Here is a 21,648-nt window from a genome sequence, read left to right on the forward strand (position 1 = left end):
TTTAAATTAATTTTTTATTCCTTTTATTTGTTATTTTTATGTATTTCCTTTTATTTGTTATTAATACGATTTCAAGTATGCTTAACTAAGCCCAGTGACAGTGATGCGGACGAGTACTTCGACGTCTAAAGGAGAGAATTTTTATTTTACTTATATAATTTTTTTTCTAATATACTTTCTACATTTCAGTTTTAAGTTATAATAAGTTGTACATAATATTTATTGATTACTTACTTAAATTTATTATTTATTGTGTATACTTAAAAATAGCTTAACACTATGGTAACAAAAAAAGTTTTCAAATGTTCTATTGACATCTGTCAATTTGTTGTAGCATCAAAATGCTGTCAAAGTGTCAAACTCAAACGAGAGACGCTAATACTTTGTAGTAAATAAAAAACAATCGATTAATTTGAATTATTAAATAAATCACGCATTAATATTCCATGGAACTCTACATAATATATCTAGGGACTGTGTAAAATACAAATATGGGCGAACTGTGCACGGCTTGCTTGTGTGCAGGACGTAATCTGTTTTGCATCGGCGACACAGGATTCTATCACCTATATTCTCAAATTTTAAATGAAATCCAGGTAAGTTGTGGTTTGTTTTTATTGAAAAATGTTAATTGGTATATCCTTTATTGTACTAAATGAGGATTTTGCTGATATTTCGCCTTTAAAGTGTTTGAAAAACGTCTTTAGTTTAGAGTTAGCAAGTGACTACTATATGCGATTATTAGTTCATTTGTCAGTGTGAATTTAGTAAAACATTGTCTGATATTACAGTAAGAGTCCAATAGAAGTTCTTACTACTCATAGATTGTAATAAAATTATTCATATGTAACTTTAATTTCGATTTTTTTAAGAAATGTTTACACCACGGCAGCCACAGACCGCTACCTGCAGATAGACAGGGAGCTGATCATCTTGGACGGACCCTACTCAGCCAGGATGGCGTTCTGGGACTCCTTCTACGGACAACACGGACAGGCTGCCAGGGGAGTCAGTCTGGGGGAGCAGTGGCGGACTGGATCTGCGTAGAATATTCATTTTACGCCCGAATACTCAAACGCTACTCAATTATAAGTTGTAGGTACTCAAATATCGTGCTATCTCTGTCATTTTATAAAGAATAGCTACTTCCGCGCGGTTTCACCCGCTCTGCTTGGCTCCTATTGGTCATAGCGTGATGTTTTATAGCCTATAGCCTTCCTTAATAAATGCGCTATCCAACACAAAAAGAATTATTCAAATCGGACCAGTAGTTCTGGAGATTAGCGCGTTCAAACAAACAAACAAACTCTTCAGCTTTATAATATTAGTATAAGTATATAGATATATAGATAAGTTTTTAAACTGACATGGTCACTAACACTATTATTAGATCTTATGACGGGATATTTACCATGATCATGGCGCTTGCAACAGTGCCGAAATATCGGAAACTCATCAAAATTAATAAACATGGTAAATATCCCGTCATAAGTTCTAATAATAGTGTATTTAATGTTAATAAAATGCCCAGCTAATGATTGATGAAAGAACTCCTTTGAGTGTGGGAGAGCCATGCTTCGGCACTGCTGTGTCGGCTCGACCAAAGTCAAAGTCAAAGCATTTATTTCAATTAATCCTAAATTAGGCACTTTTGAAACGTGAAATTGAATTGTCCGTCAGTGAAGCTAGGCGCTCGTTCCAAAGTGTAGCTTCGAATGTAGAATAACGAGCAAGAAACTCAATCGTTACTCTTTAAAAAAAATATAATTTTACAATATCTCTGATACATTATTCTGCAGGCTTCACAGAAAACCGACGTGAAACAACGCTTGAGTTGTGTTTCGTTGTGTGAGTGAGGTTACTTCCTTCCCAACCCCCAATTACCCAACAACCCTGAAATTCCTAACCCCCAAAAGGCCAGCAACGGACTTGTAACGCCTCTATTGTTGCGAGTGTCCATGGGTAGCGGCGATTGCTTACCATCAGACAATCCTTAATTGGGCCTTCGGTAATTTTTAGCTAATTAATTAAGAAAAATTAAAAAATAAGATGAAGAGTTCCTCTGTGAAGTGTATTCCATTCTAAATATGAAGATTTAGTGAGGGCACATACGGCTGGCTCTCCAGAATGGGTCCCGACTGCTTCAATTTTACGATGACTTTCTTGTTTCAGGGTTTTTTCATTTTCATATTATAAAGAAAGTCGGGTTTTTAAATTTTTTAAATTAACTTTTTTATTTTATTTTCTTTTAGTTTTATTATTTTTATATAGTGTCACTCTCACAGTAAATACGAATCATACGACCCCTATCAAGCTGAAATCCATCGAGTCGTTCAGCAATATTGGAATTTGGCGCCAAAAATCCGCCATTTTATTTTTATTTATATTTTGATATATCCAGTGTCACTCACACAATAAATACGAATCCAACGACACCTCTCCAGCCAAAATCCATCAAGCCGTTTAGGCTGCAGAGCGTGCCAAACAATTATACATACATACATACATACTCTCGAAAAACCCTCCTTCTGGCGCAGTCGGGTAAAAAACTTCACTTGGATTTTGGTTGATATGACATTACCTTTTGTCACTAAACTTTAGGTAATCTCTTCATGGAAATTCACTGACTCATAATAAAGTAGACTAATTCTAATTTAAACATAAGATATTAATTAATGTATACTCTGTAATTTTATACTACCATTTAATTTAATAAAAAAACTAATCGATTCACTTATAATTTTTATTTTTTATTTGTCATAATAAACGTAATTCAGATGAAAACACATATAAGACGCGTACAATGCGGCGATTATATTTGCACAATACAGTAATATTCCCATTCTTAGAATAATATATTCAATAATTTGTTGAATTTGTCATAATAATTGGTTGCCCCTAGCAACCCCGCAAACATGAGAAAGAGTACATGCTTATAAAATGACTCAGTTTGTTTAAAATTTTTCTGTTTGAAATAAATATATTTCAAACAGAAAAATTTCAATATATTAACTAACACATTATTTACAACTTAAAAATACCAAAAAATAAAAGGAATAAAAACTAACTTAAAACTAAAATAAAGTTTAGTTTGTTTTACATTTTACCAAATCGAAAAGCGAACGCGTTCAGCAATCTGATTGGTTGGCACATTCTAGCCGGCCAATCAAAGTGCCGAATGCATTCAGTTGTCGTTTACAAAAACGCAAAGCAACTTTTTTTATGTTATGTTAAATGGGTCGACGTTTGGCCGCTATCTCGCCTGATGGTAAGTGATGATGCGGCCTACGATGGAGCACGTCTGCCCATAAGCAACCTATTCACTCGGGCCTTGAAGACACCCAGGTTATACCCATCAGGAAACACAGATTCTTTAGTACTCCAAACTTGTACTAAGGGTTCTGATCTTAATCATTGCAAAGAAAATAAATAAAAATTAAATTGAACATATAATATAGCTTATTATTTAAGTTATAATGTGCGATTGTATTGTACATACAGATTTTTTTTAAATATTATGTATTTATGGACGCTACGTGTGTAGACACCCTTGCGCCATCTCATCTTCTAAGTACTGCTGCATGCGCTGGTGCGGCTGCTTCCGCGGCAGAGGACCTCAAGCGGCGCAAATATTCTAACTTAGTTGGCAATTATTGTTTTGAGCCGTTTGGGGTCGAAACACTTGGGCCATGGGGTCCTGGTGCACATTCTCTATATAAAGAGATTGCACATAAGCTATTCGACTCTACGCGTGACCAGAAGGCTGGCTATTTCTTCGGTCAGAAGATAAGCATTGCCATTCAATATGGCAATGCGGCCAGTCTTCTGGGAACGTTCCCCAGTGACATTTTATTAATTTTTTTTCTTTATTTTAGCTTTTAATTCGTTTTTATTCCTTTTTTTAGGTATTTTTATGTGTTTTAAATACGATTTCAAGTAACTTAGCCCAGTGACAGTGATGCGGACGAGTACTTCGACGTCTAAAGGAGAGAATTTTTATTTTACTTATATAATTTTTTTTCTAATATACTTTCTACATTTCAGTTTTAAGTTATAATAAGTTGTACATAATATTTATTGATTACTTACTTAAATTTATTATTTCTTGTGTATACTTAAAAATAGCTTAACACTATGGTAACAAAAAAAAGTTGTCAAATGTTCTATTGACATCTGTCAATTTGTTGTAGCATCAAAATGCTGTCAAACACGAAACTCAAACGAGAGACGCTATAGTACTTTGTAGTAAATAAAAAACAATCGATTAATTTGAATTATTAAATAAATCACGCATTAATAATCCATGGAAAGTTGCATAATATATCTAGGGACTGTGTAAAATAGAAATATGGGCGAACTGTGCACGGCTTGCTTGTGTGCGGGAAGAAATCTGTTTTGCATCGGCGACACAGGATTCTATCACCTATATTCTCAAATTTTAAATGAAATCCAGGTAAGTTGTGGTTTGCTTTTATTGAAAAATGTTAATTAGTATATCCTTTATAGTACTAAATGAGGATTTTGCTGATATTTGGCCTTTAAAGGGTTTGAAAAACGTCTTTAGTTTAGAGTTAGCAAGTGACTACTATATGCGATTATTAGTTCATTTGTCAATGTGAATTTAGTAAAACATTGTCTGATATTACAGTAAGAGTCCAATAGAAGTTCTTACTACTCATAGATTGTAATAAAATCATTCATATGTAACTTTAAATTCGATTTTTTAAAGAAATGTTTAGTTCACACTGCTTTCCAAACTGCAATTGTGTTGTTATTGTTAAAAACTTAAGAATTACTTAATATAGTCATATAGAATTATCAATATTCGAAGTCTTAGACTACATTCGAATGCTAATCAACTACATATCCACTGCGAAGTACCTATACTGTCCAAATTTTAAACAAATTAAAAAAAACATTGAATTTTTTAGGTTCTCATAAATTAGTTAATATTTCGATATACACGGTGAAACAAAAAGGGGGTATACATATCAAGTGCAAGGTTTCTAGATAACATAACAAACAATACGGAAAGGGGTTTTTTAAACTCATGTTTTCATGGAACAAAGGTATGAATTTTTCCAATGTTTTTTTTTCATGTGAATCAAAATTAGGTAGATACTGGTACAAGGCAATCAGATTTACAGAAGAAATGTTTCGTAATTAGCGAGTGACCCCCATAGTGTTGTGATATGTTTGTATGATTTAAAATCAAGAACCATGCGACACCAAGTATTGGTACCAATTTTTTTTAAACATATTTTGAGCTGAACCTTTGTGTAGAGATTCTATTCAACCTGTATTCTTCAGTGCTTCTTGATGTATAAGGGTATATTGTTACACTCTGTTTATTATTATGATTTAGAATAATTGACTGCACGGTTGGTGCGGCGCTGGGCAACCACATGCCATGCAACATGAAGTGAAGTTTTATTGTAACTTTCATGAGACATACTAAATTAATTATTATGTTATCGGCTTACTCACGTAACTGTTTGCTAGAGGCTCATATTCATGAGCAGCTTTCCGCGACACACGACGCGGCGATTGTCGCTGCTACTCTACTCTAGTATGGCTTGAAACTAGTCGAGTTCCTCGTCAAACAGTTACGTGAGTAAGCCGATAACATAATAATAATTAATGAAGTGAAGTTCTACTCTTTGTGTGATCCACAAATTGTTGTTTCGGGTCTGTGTGTCATGTGTATGTGAACTTGTATGTTTGTAAACGCACCCACGACACAGGAGGAAATCCTAGTGTAAGTTAGTAGATTTTTTTATATAAAAACTACTTCCGCGCGGTTTCACCCGCTGCTCGGCTCCTATTGGTCATAGCGTGATGTTTTATAGCCTATAGCCTTCCTCGATAAATGCACTATCCAACACAAAAAGATTTATTCAATTCAGACCAGTAGTTCCTGAGATTAGCGCATTCAAACAAACAAACTCTTCAGCTTTATAATATTAGTATAGATATGCTCCCTGCGTGTTGCAGGTGTACGATGCGTCGTCGTTCTATCTGAAGGTGTGCTGGGAGTGCGTGGCGCGGCTCCGGAGGTGGCATCACTTCAGGGAGAGGGCCAAACACTCCTACACACAGCTACACTATGTGCACCAGGTACATTATACACACACACAAACACACAAACACACACACACACACACACACACACAACGTCACGTTTTATGAAACACGCCGGTTATCGAGCAGACGTATTACCGAATGGTCGATCACTGAGCAGTGCGAGAGGGACGGAGCTATACAACCTACATAGCTCCGTCCCTCTTGCACTGATCAGTGATCGACCATTCTGACACAATTGTAATAGCAGACTAAGGCCCCTGGTTTTACATTCGGGATGGGTTATGGAATGGAAATGTCGACCCATTAAACGTGTGACCAAAAAAACCGAACGAAACTTCATATTTATGTGATACTAGCTACTTCCGCGCGGTTTCACCCGCTCTGCTTGGCTGCTATTGGTCATAGCGTGATGTTTTATAGCCTATAGCCTTCCTCGATAAATGCACTATTCAACACAAAAAGAATTATTCAAATCGGACCAGTAGTTCCGGAGATTAGCGCGTTCAAACAAACAAACAAACTCTTCAGCTTTATAATATTAGTATAGACTTTATAATATTAGTATAGATTAGTATAGATGTAATATCAATTTAATATAATATATGTACAATGAATTTATGTAATCAACAGATTCATAGGTAGTCATAGAGACCTTTGCCAAACAGGGGATGTACTGTGCTAACTAAGAAAAATAACGCTCTGTAATGTCTAGGTACGCATTTCGGGGGGGGGGGGGTTTGAACCCCAAACCCCCCCCCCCCGGCTACGCCTATGCTTAATACACACACATACACACACACAACGTCACGCCTTTTATTTAATGAAACACGCCGGTTATCGAGCAGATGTATTACCTGATGGTAAGCAATCGCCGCCGCCCATGGACACTTGAAACACCAGAGGCGTTACAAGTGCGTTGCCGGCTTTTTGGGAGTTAGGAATTTAAGGGTTGTTGTTCGGGAATCGGGGATGGGGAAGATTGGGAAGGGGGAATTGGGCCTCCTGTAACCTCACTCACACAACGGAACACAACGCAAGCGTTGTTTCACGTCGGTTTTCTGCTCGGCCGTGGTATCACTCCGGTCGAGCCGGCCTAACCGTGGCGAATACACACTTGCATTGGTAAGTGTCTTCCAAATTTGATCCGGATTCCTTCAGCCGTTTTTACGTTATTGACTAACAAACATTCACTTAATAATTAATAATATTATCGTGGACTGCCTCGTTGGCCGAGTGGTCGCAAGTGCGACTCTGGGCAGTCTCGGGTTCGATACCCGGGTCGGCCATTTTTCGGTTTTTCGAAAAAAATTATCAGTGGTAGCACGGAGTCTGGAATTGTGTCCAGTATATGGCAATAACCTCACTCCCTATATTACACGGGACTTAAAACACAAATGGTGAAAAGTGTGTGTACATTGTATAGCGGCATTACGTGTCGTAACGTGCACCTCTGCCTACCCCTTTGGGGATAAAGCTTGACGTTGTTATTATCACTCTATTCCAGACTACCTTGAGTCAGCCTTCCCCGATCCCCTCAGCTCTTCAAACGAGTGAGACATATAGCTTCAGCTGTCCGGAGCTGCTGATCAAAGCGGAGACTGCCGAGGGTCCGGCCGACAGCCCCGGCCTGGACATCAAGACTGAGGAGACACATTGCGAGCCTGAGACCTTCGCTAACGACCTGGAGCCCAGGAGACGGAAGACTGTGAAAAAGGATGCCAAGGTTAGTATACATATTGTATAGTATATTTTAAGTGTGGGAGAGCCATGGTTCGGCACGAATGGGCCGGCTCGACCGGAGTAATACCACGGCCGAGCAGAAAACCGACGTGAAACAACGCTTGCGTTGTGTTTCGTTGTGTAAGTGAGGTTACCGGAGGCCCAATTCCCCCTTCCCAATCTTCCCCATCCCCATTCCCGAACAACAACCCTTAAATTCCTAACTCCCAAAAAGCCGGTAACGCACTTGTAAAGCCTCTGGTGTTTCAAGTGTCCATGGGCGGCGGCGATTGCTTACCATCAGGTAATACGTCTGCTCGACTACCGGCATGTCACATAAAAAAAAAACAGCCGGAGCTGCGGACTACCTAGCGGGTTTACCGGGGCTCCGGCTCGAAAAGCAGGAGAAGGAACGGGGTGGTTTTTAGTCAGTAAGAGTCTGACACTCCCTCTCGCCACGCCCAAGGCGGGAGAAGTCATTGGATGATTTTCCCAGGTGGGATTATTGGGGTGAGAGGTAATTGGGCCTCTCGTAACCTCTCTCACACAACGCTGTGGTTGTTTCACGTCGGTTTTCTGCTCGGCCGTGGTATCACTCCGGTCGCTAACCCTTAGTATGAGTTTGCTTTAGTTTAAAGTTATCGAAAAGAGCGCGTTTGGCGCTCTGATTGTTTTTTTTTTTATGAAACACGCCGGTAATCGAGCAGACGTATTACCTGATGGTAAGCAATCGCCGCCGCCCATGGACACTTGAAACACCAGAGGCTTTACAAGTGCGTTACCGGCTTTTTGGGAGTTAGGAATTTGAGGGTTGTTGTTCGGGAATGGGGAAGGGGGGTATTGGGCCTCCGGTAACCTCACTCACACAACGAAACACAACGCAAGCGTTGTTTCACGTCGGTTTTCTGCTCGGCCGTGGTATCACTCCGGTCGAGCCGGCCCAGCAGTGCCGAAGCATGGCTCTCCCACACTTTTTCGAGGTTGGTTTATTCGAGCCGGTCTAACTTAAAACGTAAAGCATACTTATACTAAGCCTCCAGAATATATTCTAACCACTAATTTTCTCCTCCACAGCCAATAAAAGACAAAATCAAATCCAAGAAGAAAATTAAGCCCAAACCAGAAGCACCACTCAAGAAGAAGGTGAAATTAAAGAAGAAACGGTCCCCGACCCCCGTATCTGTAGAGAATGATGCGGCAGACTCTACGCATCTTCTAGAAGATGATTTAGAAGAAGAAGATATACAGAAGACAGACGATGGAGAGAAACAAGAAGATTTTGTTGAAGAGGTAAGTCTACTATTTCCTTAATCCGGAGCTGCGGACTACCTAGCGGGTTTACCGGGGCTCCGGCTCGACAAGCAGGAGTAGGAACGGGGTGGTTTTTAGTCAGTAAGATTCTGACACTCCCTCTCGCCTCGCCCAAGGCGAGATAAGTCATTGGATGATTTTCTGCCCTCAAAAAAAGTCTACTATTTCCATTAATAACTAATGGACACCCCTTTTTTTTGGGGGGGGGGGGGAATTCATCCAATGACTTCTCTCGCTAGGGCAAGGCAACAGTTTCAGACTCTTACTGACTAAAAACCACTCCGTTCCTTCTCCTGCTTTTCGAGCCGGAGCCCCGGTAAACCCGCTAGGTAGTCCGCAGCTCCGGATCAGGCATCAGCCCTACTGGGCCCCATCTGAATGGACACCACAGGAGTTATTACTGTGATGCACACCCTTAATCACAGTTTGAGGGTGCTTTTCCACATACAAAGCACATCTCTGGAACTAGGCTCTGAAAGTCAAAGTCAAAGTCAAAATCATTTATTTCAAATAGACCAGGAAGGCACTTTTGAACGTCAAAGCAAATATAATAATATTAACAACGTCTGTCTGTCGGTCAGTCCTCTAGTTGCTCTATTTGCTCGTTCCAAAGTGTAGATTCCTATGTAGAAGAACGAGCAAGAAACTCCATAGGTTACTCTTTTCCAATCAGGTTCACAATACAATACTTGGTTACATTGTTTCGGTTATGTGACCATTTCCACTGATACTAAGCTATGTAGCTGTGCGAGGATGCGCAGCTCGAGTATGCGATGTATCGAGTTTTTGACGTCAAATAGCAGACTTATTTCTAGTAATTCAGCTAGAAAAAATGGAAAATTAAGCAGTTCAATGAATGAGAGTGTGATTATTTTTTAATATTTTATTGCATTGACAATTGGCACTGGATTTTGGCTTGAGAGGTGTTGTTAGATTCGTATTTACTGTGAGAGTGACACTGGATATATCAAAATGATAAAAAAAAACAAAATGGCGGATTCTAGAAAGCTAGCCGTATGTGACCTCACTAAGTCTTCATATTTAAAATGGGTCCCGACTGCTTCAATTTTACGATGACTTTCTTGTTTTAGGGTTTTTTTTATTTTCATATCTATACTATACTAATATTATAAAGCTGAAGAGTTTGTTTGATTGTTTCTTTGTTTGAACGCGCTAATCTCAGGAACTACTGGTCTGATTTGAATAATTCTTTTTGTGTTGGATAGCGCATTAATCAAGGAAGGTTATAGGCTATGAATCATCACGCGATGATCAATAGGAACCGAGCGGAGCAGGTGAAACCGCACGGAAGTAGCTAGTTATAAATAAAGAAACGGAAACAGAAACGCAGTCGGGTTTTCTAGTTTTTTTTAATTACCTTTTTTTTATCGATACTAGAACACAAGACTGAACGGGGCATCGAAGCAGTGTCCCCCCGCGGCGCCCGAGCGGCCGCAGTGCGCCGAGTGTGGGAAGAGCTTCAGCTCGCGGAAGACATACCGGTACCATCTCAAGTAAGTGGACATTGCAAGCGATTTTTTATCATTACAGCTTGACACGGGATATTTACCACGTTTATTTATGTCTATGAGTTTCCGATATTCCGGCACTGTTTGTTTTAAGTGTGTGAGGGCCATGCTTCAGCACTGCTGGGCCGGCTCAACCTGTAATTTATAACTAACCTGTAAATCTGTAATTCATAACTAACCTGTAAATCTGTAATTTATAACTAACCTGTAAATCTGTAATTCATATCTAATCTGTAATTTGATACTATCATGTAATATTATGTAATTTGTCTCCAGCGTACTGCACAAAGGCCAGAACAGGTACCCATGCCCTCGCTGCGGGAAGGTGTATCAATGGAAATCGAACCTGGGACGACATTTACGCAGTCATAAGGTGTGTTTACATTTCGTCTCTGTTTTTTATAGACGCTACATACAACTAATGTTAAATCGATTTATACTTTTTTATGGTATAAGCCGGTAAACGAGCAGACGTATCACCTGATGGTAAGCAATCGCCGCCGCTCGTGGATACTTGAAACACCAGAGGCGTTACAAGGTTTAAAGAATTTTATTCTCATAAGAACAATACATATATGTACATAGTTCACTTAAAATGAGGTTAAAGGTTGTTGGGGAATCGGGGATTGGGAAGATTGGGAAAGGGGGTAATTGGGCCTCCGGTAACCTCACTCACAAAACGCAAGCGTTGTTTCACGTCGGTGTACAGCTCGGCCGTGGTATCACTCCGGTCGAGCCGGCCCAGCAGTGCCGAAGCATGGCGAGCACACACTTTAATCCAAAGTGTTCATATTTCTGGAGATTTATTTCTGATTGGTCACGAATTCGACTTCAACGATTGTACAAGAGATTGTTGGAAACCAATCTCCCCAAACCCCGATTCCCCAATAATCCTTAAATTCCTAACCCCCAAAAGCCGGCATCGCCGCCCATGGACACTTGAAACACAGACAAGTGTCCATGGGCGGCGGCGATTGCTTACCATCAGGTGACCCATCTGCTCGTTTATCAGTTTATACCATAATAAACTTATGACGGGATATCAATATGACATATTTATTATTATATTATCTATGACTTATGAATTATAATCTTAATCGTATTTGTAATTTGGTATTGTTAATTTCATTTTATGTTTTTATTTTTCTGCTACGTCTGTCTATATTTATAATTGATCCAAATTGAATTTATCTGTAATATTGATGTAATGAATTTATAATGTAGAAATGATTGTCATGTATGTTTTGTATATTTTCTGATATGGGTTACTTCACCTGAAATAATTGTTTTTTTTTTTAATTTTTAATAATAAAAAAAGAAGAAACTTATTCTTCAAACTCATTCCATACCCAGGCGCGAGACTCAGGCGAGTTATACTGCGAGACATGCGACAAACGTTTCGCGTCGGTCGCGACATACAGGCAACATCTGCGCGTGTCGCGGCGACATGTCCCCGAGAGCGACTTCAGGTGACACTCACTCGTACTCACTTACATACTCATATATACTCATTTACACTCACTCACACTCATACTTACTCATTTATGCTCACTCACACTCATACTTACTCATTTATACTCACACACACTCATACATACTCATTTATACTCACACACACTCATACATACTCATACATATTTATTTATACTCACTCACACTCAAACATACTCATTTACACACACTTACACTCAAATATACTCACTAACACTCATACTTACTCATTTATACTAACTCACACTCATACATATTCATTTATACTCACTAACTTTCATACATATTCATTTACACACACTCACACTCATACATATTTATTTATACTCACACTCATACATATTCATTTATACTCACACACACTCATACATATTCATTTATACTCACTAACACTCATTCATACTCATTTATACTCACTAACACTCATTCATACTCATTTATACTCACTAACACTCATACATATTCATTTATACTCACTAACACTCATTCATACTCATTTATACTCACTCACAATTATACATACTCATTTATACTCACTCACACTCTAACATACTCATTTATACTCACTCACACGCATACTTACTCATTTACACACACTCACACTCATACACACTCATTTATACTCACTCACACTCATACATATTCATTTATACTCACTAACACTCATACATACTCATTTATACTCACTCACACTCATACTTACTCATTTATACTCACTCACACTCATACATACTCATTTATACTCACACACACTCTAACATACTCATTTATACTCACTCACACACATACATACTCATTTATACTCACTCACACTCATACATACTCACTCGTACTCACTCACACTCATAATAACTCATTTATACTCACACACACTCATTCATACTCATTTATGCTCACTCACACTCATACGTACTCACTCGTACTCACTAACACTCATACATACTCACTCACTTTAACACTACAGGCAAGATCTTCGAGTAACTTTTACTCAGACTCACATTCATTTACACTCACTTTTTTACTCGTACATTAACTCATTTCAAAAGAATTGTGTCCAGTATATGGCAATAGGCTCACCCCCTATTACATGGGACTTGTAACACAAATGTGTGTACATTGTATAGCGGCATTACGTGCCGATGTGCACCTCTGCCTACCCCTTCGGGGGTAAAAGGCGTGACGTTGCTTGTATTGCTACAGTTTCATGTGCAACGAGTGTGGCAAGAAGTTCGTGAACAAGACTCGACTCCGCGACCACATCGACTGGGAGCATCTGCACAACATCAAGTTCCGCTGTCAGCTGTGTAACAAGGTGAGTGGTGTAGCGCGGGTTCGATTTATTTATTTACGCCCGAATACTCAAACGCTACTCAATTTTAGGACGCTCTCAAATGTAGTTCTGTCACTATTGTGGCGACACATGACAAGTGATAGATGACAGAAGTCGCACATAGACTATCGACGAGCAAATCAACGGATGACGTCATAAACCATACATCGCACATGTGAAGTGTACATGCGAATAAACACGGATAGACAATCCCAACGAACAACAGTTGGGCAGAAAGCTGCCAGACACGATCACCGCCTGGTCGGAGGATACTGCTTTACTTAGGGAACTTTACTCTCTGTTCCATAAATATTTATGCCCGAATACTCAAACGCTACTTAATTTTAGGACGCTCTCAAAAGTAGTTCTGTCACTATCAATCTATACTTATACTTATTACTTATAATATTACTTATTATATTATATATTATAATATATTATATACTTATTACTTATTAATATTATAAAGCTGAAGAGTTTGTTTGTTTGATTGTTTGTTTGTTTGAACGCGCTAATCTCCGGAACTACTGGTCCGATTTGAATAATTATTTTTGTGTTGAATAGTGCATTTATTGAGGAAGGCTATAGGCTATAAAACATCACGCTATGACCAAAAGGAGCCAAGCAGAGCGGGTGAAACCGCGCGGAAGTAGCTAGTTCTTTATAAAATGACAGAGATAGCACGATATTTAAGTACAACTTAAAATTGAGTAGCGTTTGAGTATTCGGACGTTAGACAAGCAGTAGTTGTAACGTTAGAGCTTACATCTAAACACTAAAGCGCAATACACACTGAGCCCGCCGGGCCGGCGACTAAGCCCGGCGACACGTGCCGGCGGCCTGTATGGAAACAATTATGTCGGCAACATACGTCTGCGCGCGTTACCCGCCGACATGTTGGCGGTTTGGTTACGCCTTTTTTTTTGAGGGCGGAAAATCGTCCAATGACTTCTCTCGTCTTGGGCGAGGTGAGAGGGAGTGTCAGACTCTTACTGATTAAAAACCACCCCGTTCCTACTCCTGCTTTTCGAGCCGGAGCCCCGGTAAACCCGCTAGGTAGTCCGCAGCTCCGGATCAGTTGGTTACGCCTGCGCTCAGTTGTGACGTCGTCAACTTGTAGTGACGTGCTTGAGATTTTTTACGACATGGAGTGGGACGACGAAAAATGTCTGACGTTAATTAATCTTTATCGCGAGAAGGAGGTATTGTGGCATCCAAAACACCCAAATCATAAAAGTCGACCAAAGCGCTAAGTACTCTCATCTCAAGCCGACCAAATTTTCCGACTTGTAATAAGTGAAGTCGCCAATTATACCGCCGACAAAAAGCTGCCGACATATTGTTGGAATATACGCATTTTGTACGTATATACCTTTACAAATATCCAAGTACATTTATAGCATGCTTCAATCATTCATTCATTCCATGTTCAGTTCAATCGCACATTCTGTAACTGTCATTTATTCGAATTATAACAGTCGTTGAGAACACACGTCTTTTCTTTGTCTCACCTGCACCCATATCCAATACAAATGTCAGCGGCCCGGCGGGCTTAATGTGTATTGCGCTTAATGTTATACTAGAATTGGAACTTAAAACGGGATATTTACCATGTTTTTCAATTTTAATGAGTTTCAATGAGTAAAATTGCCAAAAAAGAAGAAAGTTCGCGAGCGGACACAGTGGGTTTTGTGTGTCGAGAATTAAATCGACTGACTGACTGCACGGTTGGTGCGGTGGCTGGGCAACTGGCTGCCGCGCAACGTGTAGCGGGTTCGATACCCGCACGGAACAACTCTTTGTGTGATCCACAAATTGTTGTTTCGGGTCTGTGTGTCATGTGTATGTGAACTTGTATGTTTGTAAACGCACACACGACACAGGAGAAAATCCTAATGTGGGGCAACGTTTCTTTTTTTTTTTAAATGAGAAATCGAGTTACAAGTGACAATGGTAGCGGTGTCAGCAAAAAACGAACGAGAAAGAGGGTAGACCGATTTGTCTGCTCGTAAACATCCACCCGCATATACTCCAGTTCATCCGTGATCATGGCGCTTGCAACAGTGCCGAAATATCGGAAACTCATAGAAATAGAAAAACATCTATTCTAATATTATAAAGATGAAGAGTTTGTTTGTTTGTTCGAACGCGCTAATCTCCGGAACTACTGGTCCGATTTTAATAATTATTTTTGTGTTGGGTAGTGCATTTATCGAGGAAGGCTATAGGCTATAAAACATCACGCTATGACCAATAGGAGCCGTGCATAGCGGGTGAAACCGCGCGGCAGTAGCTAGTGGTAAATATCCCGTTTTAAGTTCTAATACTAGTCACACGATGATTTGTTATTGTTTTTGTTAAATGTACAATGTGATAGGGGTGAGACTTCTAACCCGTTAAGGCTGAGTACTACATCTAATTTTATCGACAAAAAAAATAATATGGGGGGTTGAACCCCCAATTGAAAATATTGAAAAATAGTGATATTTTCGGTAAAAATAATTCACAAATGTTTTTTTTTTTCTAACCAAAACATTATCAAACATATGAAAAATGTAATGAATTAGTTAGCCAAGGTTATTAGCTACCGTTTGTCGTTTCTACAACCCATACAACCTTTGATATCAAAAAAAGTAAAAAAAATATTAAAATAGCCATAATTTTTAGGGGGAGGGGGTTCGACCCCTTCGACCCCCGACTTTTGTCGATAAAATTAGATGTAGTACTCAGCCTTAACGGGTTAGAAGTCCCACCCCTATCACATTGTATACACACTTTTATACAGGGTGACTTTGAATTCGACGTCCAACGGGCACTAGATGATCGGCAAGGTTCCAACTGTTATCAGAAAAATATAAAAAAAAAATTGACTGGCACAGGGTGTACTTTTTCGTGGATAACACATAAGTCACTGTAATTTAAAAACTATAGGACTTAGAATTTTTTTTATATTTTTCTGATAACAGTTGTAACCTTGCTAATCATCTGGTGCCTGTTGGACGTCGAATTCAGGGACACCCTGTATATTGTATATTTGTGTCCGTCTGTCCGTCAGCCGTTCAAGTGCCACACGTCGTTGTACGTGCACATGCAAAACGTGCACAGAAACAAGGAGAAGAAGGACAACCTCTGCCACGTCTGCGGCAAGTCCTACCAGGTACTACTTTTTTTTATGATGATGTATTACCTGATGGTAAGCAATCGCCGCCGCCCATGGACACTTGAAACACCAGAGGCGGTACAAGTGCGTTACCGACTTTTTGGGAGTTAGGAATTTAAGGGTTGTTGTTCGGGAATCGGGGATGGGGAAGATTGGGAAGGGGGGAATTGGGCCTCCGGTAACCTCACTCACACAACGAAACACAACGCAAGCGTTGTTTCACGTCGGTTTACTATCACATGGTATAACACACACACAACGTCACGCCATTCATCCCCGAAGGGGTAGGCAGAGGTGCACATTACGGCACGTAATGCCGCTATACAATGTATACACACTTTTCACCATTTGTGTTATAAGTCCCATGTAATAGGGGGTGAGCCTATTGCCATATACCGGGCACATTTCCAGACTCCGTAGCAACTACAGAGAAATTTTTCGAAAATACGAAAAAAGCCCAGTAATACTTTGCCCGAATCGGGAATCGAACCCTTGTTCGGCAGTCGCACTTGCGACCACTCGACTAACGAGGCATGATATAACACAAAACAATTTTTAATTATAATTTTATTGTAACTTTCGTGAGACATACTAAATGAATTATTATGTTATTGGCTTACTCACGTAACTGTTTGACGAGGAACTCGACTAGTTTCAAGCCATGCTAGAGGCTCATATTCATGAGTAGCAGCGCGACAATCGCCGCGTCGTGTGTCGCGGAATGCTACTAACTATAATTTATATTCCGTACTCTGAATGCTATTGTAACAGCTACGATTGTGGTTGTATAGTTTTGATATTAAATCATTATTGAGATTAATTTTATTGGATTGAAATAGTATTGACATTGAGATTGGTTTCGAAATTAAGTCAAAGTCAAAGTCAAAATTATTAATTTCAAATTAACCAGGAAGGCACTTTTGAACGTCAAAGCAAATATAATAATAATATTAATAACGTCTGTCTGTCGGTCAGTCCTCTAGTTGCTCTATTTGCTCGTTCCAAAGTGTAGATTCCTATGGAGAAGAACGAGCAAGAAACTCCATAGGTTACTGTTTTCCAAACAGGTTCACAATACAATACTTGGTTACATTGTAAGCCCCAAGAACTATGTGAGCTCATGCGATAATGCTCTTCTGCCTACTGTTTGTACCTGTCCGTCGGTTTTCTGATCGGACTAATTATTAATCGGACTAATCGGCCGCTGTATCGCAGAACGCGGCGAAGCTGAAGTACCACATAGTGGCGATGCACACGAGCGAGACTCCGTACCAGTGCACGCAGTGCTCCGCCGCCTTCGGCTGGTACTCCAGCCTCTACCGGCACGTGCGGGAGGTGCACTACAAGGTAATACTCACTCGCACTCACACTCATACTTATACCCCACTCACACTCACTCATACTCAATCACACTCAATATCACTCACGTATACTCATTCATTCATACTCAATCACACTCCCTTATACTCACTCACACTCACTTATAATCACTCATACTCATACCCCACTCACACTCACTCATACTCAATCACACTCATGTATACTCATTCATTCATACTCACTCATACTCATACTCACTCAAACTCATACTCACTCAAACTCATACTCACTCAAACTCATATTCACTCATACTCAATCACACTCCCTTATACTGACACTCATTTATACTCACTCACCCTCACTCATATTCTTTCACACTGACTTATACTCACTGACACTCATTTATACTCACTCACCCTCACTCATATTCTTTCACACTGACTTATACTCACTGACACTCATTTATACTCACTCACCCTCACTCATATTCTTTCACACTGACTTATACTCACTCACACTCATTTATACTCACTCACCCTCACTCATATTCTTTCACACTCCCTTATACTCACTGACACTCATTTATACTCACTCACCCTCACTGATATTCTTTCACACTGACTTATACTCACTCACACTCATTTATACTCACTCACACTCACTTATACTCACTGACACTCATTTATACTCACTCACCCTCACTCATATTCTTTCACACTGACTTATACTCACTCACACACGTACTTACTCATTTTAAAGCTCAATTATATTAATATACATTCTGAGTAAGTCTCACTGACTTTAAGCATTTACTCACTAGTCTTAGTTAATATTGGTTAAACTGATTCACACTTTAAACTCTTACATATTAAGTCTAATTATTACAAAGTACATATTTGTAAATTTGATACAAACACTACGAATTTACTCACTCACACTTACATTTTTTTTTAATTAAAATAAAAAACTTTGCCCCACATTAGGATTTTCTCTTGTGTCGTGGGTGCGTTTACAAACATACAAGTTCACATACACATGACACGCAGACCTGAAACAACAATTTGTGGATCACACATAGAGTTGTTCCGTGCGGGAATCGAAGCCGCTACATGTTGCGCGGCAGCCGGTTACCCAGCCACCGCACCAACCGTGCAGTCATCACTCTAACTCACTCACTCACTCTTACTCTCACTCACTCACACTCACTCTTACTCTCACTCACTCACTCACACTCACTCATTCATACTCCCATAAATCCTAACTCACATTCACTCACTCTATTTAATAATTTCAGATGAAAGTGCAGCCGAAGAAATCGAAAAAGTCCAAAAAGCTGGACATCCTGCCCTCTCTGCTCACCCCCCAAATAATCCCGCCCCCCCTACAGCCGGGACCCCCGTAACATATACAAATATAATAGGGGTGTGGGGCCATCCATTAATTACTTCACACGTTATGGGGGGGGTTGAGGTTGGGGGGGAAGTGTGACTTTATGTGACAATGGGGGGAGGGGGTCTTAAATTTTGTGACGTCACATTTTAATTTTAACTGTTAAAACTCAAAACCCCTTGCCAGTCACAATTGCGACCACCGTGGCAGGCTCGAGAAAAACTACGTGTGTAATGTTTTAAAATAATCTACAAGACGGACATTGAAATAAAAATAAAATGTCATACTACCGTATTGTCATCAGGGGCCCTCCATAAATTACGTCACACGAATTTCATGATTTTTGACCCCCTCCCCCGTCCTTGTTCACAGTTGGTCACATTTGTGAGACCTCCCCCTCCCTAGTGTGACGTCACATTTTATAATTTTACATCTAGATTATTTTTTAGTTTTTCGATAATAGTTCCTAGTTCGTGTTTCAACAGTTAGATTATGATAATTGGAATGTGACGTCACGAAATTTAAGACGTCCAGAACGCTAATATTTTTCAAAAATAATGCTTTAAAGTACACTAAATTAAATCAATAAATAAAACATTACACCACTCCCCCATTATACGTATCTGATCGTATTTAGTGGACGTCAAAATCTACTTACATTGCGATGGGACCCCTAACGTCTCATATGAATAGAGTTTTCCTGTTCATGATGCGCCGGAATATATTAATTTGAATTTTACAAAACTAATAGCAATTCGTTAAATAAAAATTATCCTTGAACGTATGTTAAGTGGTACTGTAAATTAAATCGTATATTGTCGAATTTCGACCACTAGGCGACCACTAGTATGTATTTATAAATATAGCTTAGCATCGGTGAAAACGGATTCAGCTAATCTATGTTTTTTATACGGAAAGATGCGTGCTATGGATGGCTTCCCTACTATCGATACATCGCATACTCGAGCTGCGCATCTTCCCACAGCTACATAGCTTAGTATCAGTGGAAATGGTGACATAGTTTCACAGCTTAGCTATTACATCTTCGTAGCATAGCTACATAGCACATCGCTGGTGGAAAAGGATTCTAAGGGTTGTTTAGGGGCTCTCTTACGTTAACTAATCCTTATTAAGGGATGATTTATGGTAAGCGTTCATAGGCCCGCATCGCACGCATCGGACGGATCGCATCAAACGGATAAATTTTTCAGACTGCATCCCCTATATCGGCAGCGATCGGATTGCCGAAACCACTTTCATTCGGATTTTGCCATCGGCATTCCGTATGACGTCATCAGTACGCATCGCATGTAGGCATTGCCGATGATGCGGTCCGTACGATGCGGATCAGTGGACGCAGTTGTATGAGTTTCTATACAAGACAAACTAAAATCCGTTGCGTGCGATGCGTACGATGCGGGCCTGTGGACGCTTACCTTTAGGGGTGACATAAGACACTAGTTTAATTTTATAAATGAATAAAATCAAAATGTCGCACAATAAGTACTGTGAAACGAAGGGAGCTGATTATATTTGTATTTTAATACGTTTAGCTATAAGGTATCAATAAAATTTAAATAAATATATTTCTTAATAAACTATATTGTTTTATTCACTTCGCCCTTAGCCGGTAAACGAGCAGACGGATCACCTGATGGTAAGCAATCGCCGCCGCCCATGGATACTTGAAACACCAGAGGCGTTACAAATGCGTTGCCGGCCTTTTGGGGGTTAGAAATTTAAGTGTTGTTTGGGAATCGGGGATTGGGAATTGGGCCTCCGGTAAATTCATTCACACAACGCAAGCGTTGTTTCACGTCGGGTTTCTGTGAGGCCGTGGTATCACTCCGGTCGAGTCCCCTTTTTTTGAGGGGGGGGGGAATCATCCAGTGACTTCTCCCGCCTTAGGGTGAGGCGGGAGGGAGGGTCGGACTCTTACTGACTGAAAACCACGCAATTAATCTATTGGAATCAGGTTATTGACTGTTTCTTTGGATGAAGCGACATCCAAGCCTCTGGGGAACAGATCTGTGCAAGAGGGACGGAGCTATACAACCTACATAGCTCCGTCCCTCTTGCACTGCTCAGTGATCGACCATTCTGACACAATTGTAATAGCAGACTAAGGTCCCTGTACTTGGAACGTAGTGAACTACAGATTTTTGTTATGATTGCAGTTTCATATAATCGCCTATAGCACGCAGTGCCGGCGTTAGGGGGGCGTGATGGGGCGATGGCCCAGGGCGACAAATTCTGGGGGGCGCCAAGGTCTGAAGTTGGAGTCTCTTGCCTCTCCTGGTGCAAACCCTCAGAAC

The 21,648-nt window shown here is 39.9% G+C and overlaps 2 protein-coding genes across 3 annotated transcripts in view; both read left to right on the top strand.

Annotated features, from left to right (window-relative positions):
- Positions 1–21,648, top strand: part of LOC118281016 (mitochondrial ribosome-associated GTPase 2) — a 121,664-nt gene that overhangs the window by 36,830 nt on the left and 63,186 nt on the right. The window lies entirely within an intron of this gene.
- On the top strand, positions 333–19,856 carry LOC118281125 (zinc finger and BTB domain-containing protein 49). Of its 2 annotated transcripts, none has more exons than XM_050700558.1 (11): positions 333–596; positions 5,995–6,117; positions 7,589–7,807; positions 8,878–9,093; positions 10,513–10,628; positions 10,920–11,016; positions 11,997–12,112; positions 13,335–13,446; positions 16,520–16,621; positions 17,840–17,971; positions 19,239–19,856. In XM_050700558.1, exons 1-11 carry the CDS (start codon positions 492–494, stop codon positions 19,344–19,346), a joined length of 1,446 nt encoding a protein of 481 aa, XP_050556515.1. In that variant the 5' UTR covers positions 333–491; the 3' UTR covers positions 19,347–19,856. The 2 variants fall into 2 exon arrangements, with proteins under 2 accessions (XP_050556515.1, XP_035457498.2); XM_035601605.2 differs by lacking the exon at positions 333–596 and adding an exon at positions 4,182–4,453.

This window comes from Spodoptera frugiperda, chromosome 19 (assembly GCF_023101765.2).
Source record: "Spodoptera frugiperda isolate SF20-4 chromosome 19, AGI-APGP_CSIRO_Sfru_2.0, whole genome shotgun sequence".
In the NCBI taxonomy this organism is placed as follows: Eukaryota; Metazoa; Arthropoda; class Insecta; order Lepidoptera; family Noctuidae; genus Spodoptera; species Spodoptera frugiperda.